This window comes from Juglans microcarpa x Juglans regia, chromosome 8D, assembly GCF_004785595.1.
Source record: "Juglans microcarpa x Juglans regia isolate MS1-56 chromosome 8D, Jm3101_v1.0, whole genome shotgun sequence".
In the NCBI taxonomy this organism is placed as follows: Eukaryota; Viridiplantae; Streptophyta; class Magnoliopsida; order Fagales; family Juglandaceae; genus Juglans; species Juglans microcarpa x Juglans regia.
The window spans coordinates 15,665,324-15,678,457 of NC_054608.1; the positions used below are offsets into that span (position 1 = coordinate 15,665,324).

Below are 13,134 nucleotides of genomic sequence, written 5' to 3' on the forward strand. Positions count from 1 at the left end.
TTGTCTCAAAGAACTGTGGCTTATATTAGTCAAGAAGAGAAAATGTGACGTTCTCATATTCCACTTGGGATTTGGCAGACTCTGAAGAGTCGGGACATGCAAGACAAGGTGACTTGCTCCTGTTAAAAGTTAATTCACTTCATTTTCTGTAAATAGGAACCTACTCACCAATTTATACACTTCAAATTCTTCAGATTTTAGAAAAATTCCTCTATTTTTTTCTTTCTTTGGACTTTGACTATTTTATATTGAATTTGTGAATTTCCTTTTTTTGTGTACTGTAAAGGAAATAAAATGGAACATAAGTTGTTATATCTTGGGAGTAGACTGTCAATAAATCTATTGTATGTTCCAATTCAGAGGCAGCAGAATTCTACTCCAAGAAAAGTATCCATCACAACATGCCTCAACACGGGTCTCTTTCTTTCTAAATTGTGCTTGTTATTTTCCTTGTTCTCTAGTTTACAAATCACATTGCACAAATTATTTATATCTATATATTTTCCAACAGCTGTTAGTAGCAAACCTTACTGTGAAGAACATTTTTTTTTTATGAGAACTGTGAAGAACTTATTATATAATATTGTAAGCTACCGTGTGATTTGAGACGTTGAAACATTTACAAATCCTAATTTACTACTTTCATTTCCAGTATGAAACTTGTATGGATACAACAAGAGCCACCATTCACTCATCGGCAATGCCAGAGTAAACCGAAGTGCACATAAACAATGCAATTTTCATCAATAAGCTCAGAAAACCTAGTTCACAACTAGTGATGACAAAACTGCTAAAACAGCAACCACAATAATAATATTGAGGAAATAGTTAGTCGGTAGAGGCTTATCTGGGCTTCCACCAAATGCTTCATACTCTGCCCGAATCTTTTGTTTCATAGACGGCGACAGCTCTCTCTGCAAGTACATAGGTAAGACTATTGAATTTTATTCCTTTCTTCTTCATTTAAGACTTCCATGCATTAGATGTGAGTTGACAGGATTTGAAAATAGCTTCTTCTTATTAAAAGACACGGCACAAGAAAACATGATACTTGTTTCTTAATCCTGCAGCAAATCATGAAAGGTAAAGATGATGAATAAATTGTCAACTGACTCCACCAGATCATTTCATGCCAAAAATGCAAGGACTTTCAAACAGCCATCAACTAAAATAATGTTAGGATGTAAGTTCATCAGGCTTACAACCTTCCCAGACGAGTACTTTGATGCCACAAACTTCTCTGGTGCAGATCCTGAGGAACCATCATTAATCACAATACCCTGACAGCCAAATTCATAGCAGTTCATTAAGAATACTCATCAGTTGCATTAGAAAGAAAATATAATAGTTCAATATGATTTGTGTGCGTTTGTGAGTCTCTGCATCTACAAATGTATGTTCTCTATGCCTCTAAAGGACTTGGGATTGAAGAAACAGAGTAAACCGAACAAATCAAATTATTTCCACAGGAACCACAAGTTTAAAGTTTTGGGTGTAATTTAGCACTACAAATACAAGTGCACATCTCTGTAGCAAGTCATTGATCAAGAGCTACTTTTAGCATTTTAAAATCTCTTGCACGTTCATGAAAAACCTCTAACATAGTATGCACGATAAACAGGAAAGTGGGTTATGTCATGTAGACTTGACCGAACTTTGTCTAATATCCAGCATGTCATCCCAAAGTAAGGCTCATAAATTAATTTACTCACACTTGATTAGCAATTAGCATCCTATGAAAAGTCAACAAACACAAGCAAAGGAAAACAAACCTCTGCAGGATCAAATTTTGCTCCAAGGTTGCTGAGTTTTGCATGGGCTTCAGCATAATCCTTGAAAAATGCTTCCTGATCCTCAGCATATTTCTCGGCATATACCTGCAAATCATGCAATGTATCAAAAACAATTTACACCATATACACCTGTCTCAATGGAAAACTTCACTTAATTTTACCTTGAATGATGGATCTTCAAAAAGAACAGCATCAGTTGGCAACACCAGTAAATCTTCATCCCTTCTTTGTTTGATATCCTGATAGAGCAGTCATCATCAGCAAAAGGGATGAATTTATAGTATATAAAGAAGGCATTGCGATTTTCAAACCTTGAAGTAGGAATTATCAAACTTCAGCCATTGCACTGTCCAGGACTGTCCTCCTGGTGCTCCAGGCCCATCTTTCTGTCATATAAAAGATGCTAGTCATATTTCTAGCAGTTGGTTTTGCTATTTTTCTTCTTCAACTTTCTATTTTCATTACAGTTGTGACTGCTAGTTAATATTAGATTCTTAAGCCAATGTTTTTCGGTAAGTAGATTCTTGAGTTATCATTTGTATTGAATAGACGAGAACATAGAAAGATCTTAATTAATAGAAGAAGCATCAATAACAGATAGAATACAAAGAAAAAAGAGCCATAATACCGATAAAAAAAGCTCATATGTTGCTGATAAAGGCGATAATCTCCTCAATCTCCATGGTCTGGTATAGTTAACATGGTAGAAAAGGATTCTAACATTATTGTTAGAGCTGTCACCAGGTATCAGGTGATAATCTCCTTGGTCTCCATTGTCTCATGATAGCCCTCATATATATTTAATCTCAATGTTGATAAAGTCTAAGAAAATGAGGATAAGCAGCCCATGTATAAGGACATAAGAAATGTCTACTCGGCATCAATTGCTGCCTCTAAAACAACTGGATTAAAGGATGTACTTGATAATATGATCATGTAGTACAGCCAACGTGATGGTGGCAAAACTAGGATTTCATTATACATTAGTCTCATCATATGATCATATTACTTAAAGCTATTCTTCACTGTTGATTAGGGAATCAATTAATTCGCAGAATTTATTGTGGTTCATCATCTAACACAAACCAAATATTTCCTCAGCAGGTAAAGAAACTTTTACAGTCTGACTAATGGCTAGGGATATCATTTTGAATTATCTACGATTACAGATTCGTTATGCTCATTTAATAGAACAATCCAAAATCCCTGCAAGTGTTGAGCATGAAATGTTTAACTAAGTGAAAATGATCTTCTGCCCACATAAACAGAAGAATCAATACCGTGTACTTTGTCTCCGACTTGCCCCAACCACTGCGTTCAGGTCTTGACCTTCCCAGTGTGTGCGCACCAGATAATGCAACTATTTCCTGCACATAAAACATCTCACAGGTAAGTATCACATGCGTAGAGAGGTAATACCAGAAAACCAAGCATACAGAACCATGAAATTACCTTATCGCTTAACCCCATTCTGTAGAAAACTTCTCGTAGATGATCAGCAGGTGAAGGGGGACCAGCATCTAATCATCAGATGATATTCCAAGATAAGGTTGTAAGAATTGAAGAAAAGTGGATTGACAAGCAGCATTAGATAATTAAGAAGTTAGAAAGAAAAAACAGAGAGAGAAACAAAAAAAGGCTAACCAAAGAAAGCTAATCTAGAAAACATTTTTGTGACCAAAGAACCAAAGCAACAAGGTATCTAAGCATACAATAGAGACAACACTGAATAACAGATTATATGCTTACTTTTCTTAGCAACGGGAAGTTCTATTGCACTTGAAAATCCATTGGCAAAGAAAGAAGATCTCAACGTACATGCTTCTTTCATAACTATTACACCAAAGGAAACTGGAGCCAAAAACATGATGAAGTTTTGGCAGATAGTTCAGGGGTAAACATGTGCAGTTTTTTGGTGAAGGTTCTAGCTAATACATTAAAAACTGGGTTGGGAGTCTAATTTATTTATTGGCAGAGTTGAATTTGAAAAGAAATGGAGGAGATGATTAATATCTTTCATTTTCACTGTTAGATTCTCAATTCTGGTAAATGGACCCACACTAACCATTTTAATAGCTCTAGGGAGTTGAGACAGAGGACCCATTACCTCCCGTCATTTGTTCGAGTAATAGAGAACCTTAGTTGGAAGCTTTTGAGAGCTTCAAAGGATGGTAATCTGTGTGTCAGGTGGGTAGGGGTGCATTAAAATTTTATCATCTCCTGTTCACAGACTATGCCATCCTGTTTCATGATGCTACTGAGCATCTGGAATGGATTTGGTTTTTTCTTCTTTACATTGAGGCCATTTCTGGCTTAAAAATTAATTTTGGAAACAATAAATTAGTCCCAGCTTGGGAAATTGAAGATGTGGAGGGCCTCGCAGCATTTTTTATGCAATAAAGAGGGATCTTTACCTATGAGCTAACTTAGTTTGCCCTTGGGAATTGGGATCTTCATTAATTATTCTACCATGTGAATCCTAGAAAAGAAAGAGAATAGATTGCCAGGATGGAAGAAATTTTTCTTAACTAAAGGTTAAAGGCTCACGCTTCTTATGACTACTGGTGTGGCTAACAAGAGTTTCTGTAGCAGGATTTTCATGGGGTAGGATAATGAGGAATTTAGTCTCATTTAGTGGAATGGAATATGGTATGTTCCCCATCTGAAGCACAGGATGGTAAGGGGCAAGAAAAATTCAGCACTTTTAACTAAGCCCTATTGGGTTAATTGTTATGGCGGTTGGTGAGATCATTTTGTGATACGTTATAGGTGAAATATAGAGGCACGGGACAAGTATTCTAGGTGGTACAGACACCTCAAGGTTGGTCTATGGAGAAGCACAAGGCCTGGCTGTGACAGATTCTCTCCTTTTATTTCTTTCAGGGCCGGAGATGATGGAGGTTTTCATTTTTGTACGATGTGCAGTGTGTGAACTAGATTGAATAGATGCATTCACCAGTTTGTTTGTATTGTTAGGAATTTGGACCTACCAAATTCACCCACAGGATCTACTTTTTGGTGAAATATGAAGAAAACCAAAGAAATAATAATACAAGAATTTACGTGGAAACTCCCAAAAACAGGAGAAAAACCACCAGACCCAGAGAAGAAAATACATTATGTGAAAAATTATTACAATTACACAATTTTTCTCCTCACCCCAAGTGACACCCACAAAGCTTTCACACTAGTAAAACTTTAACTCTCACCTCTTTCCTTTTTACAAGAAAAGGCTAATAGAGAACTTTTCTTAGAATCACAAGTTACTAATTAAACTTACGACTTGGTGTAATTAACTAGGAGGCTAAACCTCCTTTTTATAGGCCATGGGGCCTCTCCTTATTTTTCTCCCACCGATATGGGACTCCAAAGGAGCATAAACCCAACAATCTCCACCTTGCGACTTTGGCCGATCCCACAGCCATGCTCCACCGCAATGAAGATCTTCATAACTTCTGCTATCATGCGCCACCATAAAAGCATACCCACTCAGAATAAACCAATTTCAAGCATTTCAATTTCGGCCCATGTCGAAAATAACCTTGCTGAAAAATTATGGTGCAACTTCCACGTTTGGCTTTCTTGGAAGTTCATCAGCGATCGATATAAATTTCCACCACACACTCTGCATTAGTGCCAAACCAATGCCTGTGTGCAAACTTGTGGACCCACTAACATTAACACATCCTCTATCATGGCAACTTTAGAAATTGCCTGCATGCCATGAGGATGTACATGTCCCTTTAACAGACATCGTCTTCCATAGAGAGAGACACAACGTTAGTTTCATTACCAGTTCTCCATTTACTGACTTGGAGCCACTTGCCGAACCTGCTCCTGCTCTTAGACAATTTTTCTTGACGTGCCCAGATTGTCCACACCCCTAGCAAACTACTTACATCTTCATGGAGTTCTTCTTCTTCCCATTACCAGCTACTATCAATGCTAAATTCCCAGGTAGACCATTTCTTCCACCACCTAATCTTCTCTCTTCAGAAAAGAGTTTACTAATAACCTCTGAAAAAATTATTTTCTCCTTCTCATGTATCAAAATAGGCTTCATATGCTCATAGGAAGGTGGAAGAGACCAGATGAGTCTCAAGGCTTGATCCTCATCATCAATTTTAACCCCAATAGATTCTAGCTCAGAGACAATGCCATTGAGAACACTTAAATGATCTAAAATAGTTATACCTTCACTCATATGCAGTGTATGAAACTGCTCCTTTAGGTACATCCGATTTGAGACGCCCTTCGTCTGATACAACTCTTCGAGCTTTTCCCAGAGTTCCTTTGCCGTAGATATTCCATGCACATTTGCAAGAACATTCTTGGCCAGGCACAGACATATCGCACTTGCTGCTCTCAAATCCAGATCCTCCCAATCTTCATCCTCATTACAGATCTGCTCTTTGTTTCATCAGTCACGCTAGTATCACTGCTGACTTCAGGGATTGGTCTGCCCTTCAACGCCTTGTGTAATCCTGATTGAATCAAAATATCCTTGACTTGAACTTGCCACAAGCCAAAATTGATTCTCCCATCAAATTTCTCCACCTCATATCTGATAGAATTTGAAGCCTTACTTCCTGACATTGTTTCGATGAATTTTTACCATAGAAATGAATAATATTCACTAAGTAAGTTTCCAAGAAAGATTATTCTTTCCTAGACAGAACTTCAAGGTTCCCAGGAAAGATTGGAGGGTCACACTGGACCACTTAAATACCAATCTCCTAGACAGAACCTCTTTAGACTGTACGTATTCACACTACCACACCAAAGCTTCACCCACCAAAAAGAACCTAGTGTCTCTGATACCACTTGTTAGGAATTTGGACCTACCAAATTCACCCCAGGATTTACTTTTTGGTGAAATATGAAGAAAACCAAAGAAATAATAATAATACAAGAATTTACGTAGAAACTCCTAAAAACAGGAGAAAAACCACTAGACCCAGAGAAGAAAATACACTATGTGAAAAATTATTACAATCACACAATTTTTCTCATCACCCCAAATGACACCCACACTGGGAAAACTTTGACTCTCACCTCTTTCCTTTCTACAAGAAAAGGCTAATAGAGGACTTTTCTTAGAGTCACAAGTTACTAATTAAGCATATGACTTGGTGTAATTAACTAGGAGGCTAAACCTCCTTTTTATAGGCCATGGGGCCTCCTCCTTATTTTTCTCCCACCGATGTGGGACTCCAAAGGAGCATAAACCCAACAGTATGGTCCTCTTACCAGGAAGCCTCCCTTCTTCTGGGCAATCTGTAGGTGTTGTGACATCCACTCTTCCATACTTCATAGGGATTTTGGGGCCCCCGGCATCCTGAAATTTCCGAAGCACTTGTAGTTAGTAGAATCTTGTAAATTGTAAGTTCCGATCATAACAACTTCTAGAGTAAGGAGAACCTCAATTGCAGTAGCACTGGCCAACTGAAACAAGTCTGCATATGTCACACCAGGGTACTTATCTTTGATAGGCTGAATAAGCTTCAATGCATTTACAAGACCTGAAAATGCAAGCTCATAAGACTATATAACCATCAACCAAACTTAATAACAGCCAATGTTGAACCATACCAGCATTAGCCGCATGTTTGAGCTCAATCTCGAATCTCAAACTCCCATTAGCTCCACCTCTTTGTGGCCATTCCTGAATGTTTTTGTTGTAAGTACCAGCATCATGCCAACCCAAGCGAACCTGTTTTCATACAAATAAGTCAGGCAGATAGGGAGGGAAGGGGCGGGGAGAGAAAAAGTTTCAATGAAAATTTAAATCCAACTATAAATGCAATTGATTTTGGATTTAGACATCATCTTTGCAACCGTTCTGCGAAAGAAAAAGCATTTTGCGAAAGTGAAAAAAGCAAGAGAACCCTGAGTTCTACAACATACTGAGGCACACAATGACATCGATCACCTCCAATAGTCAATGCATTTGATCGAAAGAGTAAGTATTAAAACCTAGTGACTTAGATTGCAATGCAGCGGTAAAAAAAGTTACCAGAATAGGATGGCAAAAGTTGGCCTTGAGGATCGCTTTAATATCCTCTCTGGCACCCTTCAACTGGTCGGGATCGGAGGCCGCGCATTTCGGAGTAACCGCGGCGCTCAGACCTCTCTTCGATACGAGAGGCACCACCAGCAATCGTTTCTAAAAAGTTTAATCCAAAGAGACAAAATTTTCATAGACGAATAAAACGCAAAGAAAAACATACAAACAGAGCAAGAGCAAGAGAGAGAGAGAGAGAAGGGACCTTGCTGTTGAGAAAGAGATGAGAGACGGGAGGAGAGGATCTGAGGAATCTGAGAGAGGCGAGAGAAGTGGAAGAAGAAGAAGAAGAAGAGGAAGAAGAAGAGAAAGAGAGTCTGGTTGAAGGGGCAGCGGCGGAGGTGTTGGGGACAATGCGAGAAGAGGCGGCGGCGTGGGTGCCGAATAAAGAAGCCATGGCGGGTGAAGATTGGGATGGCAGTGGTGACAGTGTCAGTGCCAGACGCTCTGCCATTAGCTGCCTCGATGTCCTAATCCTTTTTTTTATTTTTTTTCAAATTTTGTTTGTTTCGGAGGGTTTGGTTGATTGATCCTAGCCAGCTAACGCATCCACTGCGTGCTCGTGTCCCTATCTTATCCCGAAGAGGCACCTAAATCCTAATCCTTTTATTATTATGATTTAAAAAAAAAAGAAAAAGAAAACTATTAGCATCGCCGTTTGCGCAATGACGTCTATTTTATTTGAATAGTGTTGTACTTACAGTTTTATTTGTATTTTTATTTTTAAAAATTATTTTAATAGTTTCTTTACTCAAATTTTAAATTTTAAATTTTAAATTTTATGATTTTCAATATATAATTATATTAATTATTAATATGTGAAAAAGTAAATTTTTTATAAACTTTTTTAAATATATTTACCATTTTCCATTTTATTTTAATTTAACTAACGTTAGAATATACTTTTGAAAGAAAAATTATATTTGTAGTAGTTGGTGCGCATCACTGCGCAAGTGTTCCATAATTTTTTTTTTAAAGTGTTTAAATACGGACTGATATTAAAAGAAAAATTAATTTTTTAATAATAAATCTTACTTATTTTTTAAAAAATTATATTATATTTACATACTTTAGAACTGTAAATATTATTTCTCGTTTTAAAATAAATAAGTTTAGTCTACTTTTAAAAAAATAGAATTTATTGTTAAAAAAATAATTTTTTCATGTAAATCATAAATTTATTCACTTTTTCAAAAAGTAATAATAGATAAAGTTTTAAAATATGTAAACTCCGTGCACCCTTTTGAATTGTAGAAGGTTGGTATGGGAATTATAATCAAAAACAGTGAGGGTGAGAGTATGGCAGCGTTATGCTCGAGCTTAAATTGTATGGTAGAACAAGTTATTACAGAAGCTTTGGCCCTAGGGAGAGCTTTGGAGTTTTGTGTTGATTTTGGTCTGTCACAAGTTATATTTGAAGGGAATTGTCAAACAGCGGTGAGGAATGCTAATAGTATTGATGATATTGATACCAGTTATGGAAGTGTGATAAAAGGTATTAGAGATATGCTAACTGATAGGCTAAACTGGAGGGTCTATTTTACATACAAAGAATCTAATAATGTGACACGTATGCTAGCAAAGGTAGCCCTCTCTTTTCAGAAGGATAGAGTTTGAATGTGCGAGAGATTTATACACTTTTTTAATTAATTATTAAAAAATTAATTTTTTATATGACTTTCATATATATTTTTTTTTTATAAAATAATTGTTATGTGCGAGAGATTTATACACTTTAAAATTATAAATATTATTTTTCTTTTTCAAAAGGAATAGATAGATTTGCACAAGCGAATACTACAAATATAACTTCTCTTTTAATTTTCACTCTCCTTCGAAATAATTTTTTTCTTTTGGCGACAAACCTAATCCCTCTCTCAATGAAGTGAATTTCGTAATATTGTATATTGTGTATGAGAAATGATTTTTGTAATCTTAGAGTGTGTAGTTCTATCATACTTTTTTTGAAAAATAATAAATAAATTTAAAATTCATATAAAAAAATTATTTTTTGCTAATAATCCGTACTTTTTTTTTCTTTAAATAAAAGAAGTATGTGAGTACTTATATAGCATTACCGATTTTGTATAATCGAGGCAGCTTTTGAATTTTGAACATTATCGATATTCAAAGCGTGTACACATGTGTTTGGTCAATAATCTTGGTTGAAAAGCAAAGCCATCAAATTGTCACATGGGCTGCTCCTATACCAATTTTCAAAAGTATTGACAAAAGACCGAGAAACTTACGCGTGACCGAATTGTATAGGCCTCCAAACATTAATTTCAATCTCCACCGACTACAAGTATGGCATAATTGAGTTCCTCACCTCCATAGCTTCCAAATATGTCCCACGCCACTTCAGCCTCTTTGGCGCATGAGCACCAAGCATTCACTATAAGAAAAATAGATTTTTATAATAATTTAATTACGACAAAAAGACTATTTGTAATTAAAATAGATTCATTTTAACTGTAAATAGTCATTTCACTAAAATTAACTGATCACAAATAAGCAGTTTTCTTATAGTGGTTAGGGTCACTTTGTCTCCTCATTGAGTTGCTGATCCATTTGAGCTTTTTGATCCTCTTTTTTTTTTTTTTTAAGTCAAGATATTGCATTCAAATAGAACATAGTATAGTCATATGCTACCATTGTTACAGCCTATTACAAGTGGATCTTTTTCACTATAGAAATCTAAAAGACAGGGGGATACTGATAAGAGGTATGCTTCCAAAAATATAATTTGAAGCAGTCCATTGCGCAATGTTATGCGCACATCGATGTGATCTCGATATATTTTCCTAATACTCTTAACTCTCAAATGATTGTAGAAGTATTCTTGTGTCCCTAATTATAGGCTCAATTACCCATTCAGCAGCTTTCTCTGGTTCTTCAATAGCATTAGTTACCACTTGAGAATCTCCACCAATTACTATTTCCTTTATCTGTTGAGCTATAGCTTCTTCAATACCTAAGTACAGAGCAGTAGCTTCTCCTTGATTGGCATTTTGAGATTTTATAAAAATGGTCTTAACAAAGACCACAGAATCATCCGGTGACTTGCATACTACAGTGCTAGTGCTTCTTGTGTTCATTACTGCTACATCAAATGTTAGAAAATAATGGCCTTTTGGTATAACCTTCATGTACACAAGGTTGCTTAGCTGTTTATTGTCTCATGCATTACAATGATCATCGAAATTCTTTATAGTCCTAGTCACAAAATTCTCGATCTTAGGAATAAAGGACTCATGCACAATTTTGTTTCTTAAAAACCAGATATTGTCCATTGAAGTGATGACAAAGATTTGGAACTGCTTTTTTCAGAAGTGGAGATGCTGAGGGAGTTTGTGGGGTTGAGAATGCATTTTATCCAGTTTGTGATCCCTCTAGAGACAAAGTAAGAGATGTCTAGGGGCCATGGAGATTGTCTCCACAAAACTCTTGAAAAAGTACAATTTAGAAATAAATGATTTAGAGTTTCTTCATCAGAATCACACATCGGGCAGTTTAACTGATATTCAATGAAATGCAGTTTTTCAGTAGGGATCTTATGGGAAGAATATTGTTCATGATTTTCCAGGTGAGCATCTTAAGCCTATCTTGGATTTTGAGTTTCCATATTTTTCCTCCAAGTTTCTGGACTGGTGGTGGGTTGATGATGATCAGAGAGCAAGTTTAGTGCAGCATGAGCAAACTTAACCGAAAACTTTTCTAAAGCATGTTGGGTCCAAATCACCTTATCCCTCCTCGAATGGTAGTTATACTAGGCCAAAGTAATTTTTAAGATATCATTGGTAGTGTCCTGATGGAAGAGTGTTTGAAGTAGAAAGGCATTCCATCTTCTAGGTTCTTCTAGAGTCAACTCTGAAACCAAAAGGCCAGGATCTTTGTAAATAGATTCAATTTGAGGTGTGGGGAGGAAAGTACTTAGATTAGGGATCCAATGGTCTCTCCACACTCTAGTATTGGTTCCATTGTTAATTTGGTGACATATGCTTCTCTTTATAAGGTTTCTTTGTTTTAGAATTCCTTTCCAAATCCAAGAATCAGACATTTTAGGAGATGTTTCTAGGAAATAGAGGTTTTTTAGGTATTTATGCTCAAGAATTGTTTACCAAATAGAATTGCTCCCATTTATCATCTACAAACTTAGCTTGCAAAGGAGGGCTTTATTAAAGTTTGATGTCAACCTTAACCCAAGGCCTCCCATAGACTTTGGTTGGCAGATTGATTTCCAAGATTTTGATGTAAAATTGTGTGACTTGTTTGGATTGAAGCCCCACCAAAAATTCTTAAAGGATTTGTCAATGCTTTTTAAAACTAATTGTGGGATCCATATGGTTGACATGAGGTATGAGGGTATGGCACTTGCAACAAATCTAATCAAGGTAGTTCTACCCGCTTAAGAAATGAGTTTTGCTTTCCACCCAACAAGCTTTTGAGTGATCTTTTCTTGAATCTCATTAAAATAAGACTTTTTTAAGTTAGTGAGTGTCAAATGGATTCCTAGATACTTTATTCTGGAATTGGCATATTTGAACCCCAACAAATCTTTGATGTTTCTTTTTCTTGTGGAGAATGTTTTGGCTAAATTGAATGGAAGATTTTCCAGTGTGGACTTTCTGGCCAATTTGAGTATTTTTCAATGCATCTTTGGAAAGCTTGTGCATTTTGTGTGGTGGCTTTACCAAACAAAATTAAGTCATCAACAAAGAGTAAATGAGTAAGATTAGGTCCAGTTCTGCTGATGTTTATACCATTAATGAGATGATGGCTTTCTTCTCTAGCAGTGAGTGTAGAGAGTGCCCATGATAAACAAGAAGGGTGAAGAAGGGTGATAGTGGTTTACCCTGTCTCAAACCTCTAGGGTGATAGTGGTTCACCCTGTCTCAGACCTTTTGAGGGAAGGAAGAAGCCTTTGGAAGCTCCATCGATGATGACCGAGAAGCTGACAGTAAAGATGCATTCCTTTATCCAATTGATCCAAATAGAATGGAATCCTAAACAAGTGATAATTTTAATGACAAAAACTCGTTCCATGAAATCAAAAGTATTTTCCATATTAATTTTGATAGCCATTAGACCTTGTTTTTCTTTTTTCCTTTTTAGGTGGTGGAAAACCTCTTGAGCAATAATGGTATTCTCTTAAATCACCCTACCAAGAACAAAGCCTGTTTGGTGAGGTGAGATGATCTTGGGAAGAATTACTTTGAGTCTATTTGCTAGAATTTTTTAGATGATTTTGTAGCAAACATTTGAGAGATTGATGGG

At 36.3% G+C, this 13,134-nt stretch overlaps 1 protein-coding gene across 4 annotated transcripts; it reads right to left on the reverse strand.

Annotated features, from left to right (window-relative positions):
- Positions 1 to 618: 618 nt before the first annotated feature.
- Positions 619 to 8,410, reverse strand: LOC121243047 (probable L-ascorbate peroxidase 6, chloroplastic/mitochondrial). Of its 4 annotated transcripts, none has more exons than XM_041141104.1 (13): positions 8,063 to 8,410; positions 7,810 to 7,959; positions 7,386 to 7,506; positions 7,215 to 7,315; positions 7,044 to 7,131; positions 3,543 to 3,644; positions 3,246 to 3,313; positions 3,074 to 3,160; positions 2,105 to 2,179; positions 1,955 to 2,032; positions 1,773 to 1,877; positions 1,206 to 1,280; positions 619 to 914 (listed from the first exon to the last, which is right to left on the reverse strand). In XM_041141104.1, the coding sequence occupies exons 1-13, from the start codon at positions 8,309 to 8,311 to the stop codon at positions 762 to 764; spliced, it is 1,452 nt and encodes a 483-aa protein (XP_040997038.1). In that variant the 5' UTR covers positions 8,312 to 8,410; the 3' UTR covers positions 619 to 761. The 4 variants fall into 4 exon arrangements, with proteins under 4 accessions (XP_040997038.1, XP_040997041.1, XP_040997040.1 ...); XM_041141107.1 differs by having other exon boundaries at positions 619 to 1,064; XM_041141106.1 differs by lacking the exon at positions 3,543 to 3,644 and having other exon boundaries at positions 8,063 to 8,408.
- Positions 8,411 to 13,134: the final 4,724 nt, after the last annotated feature.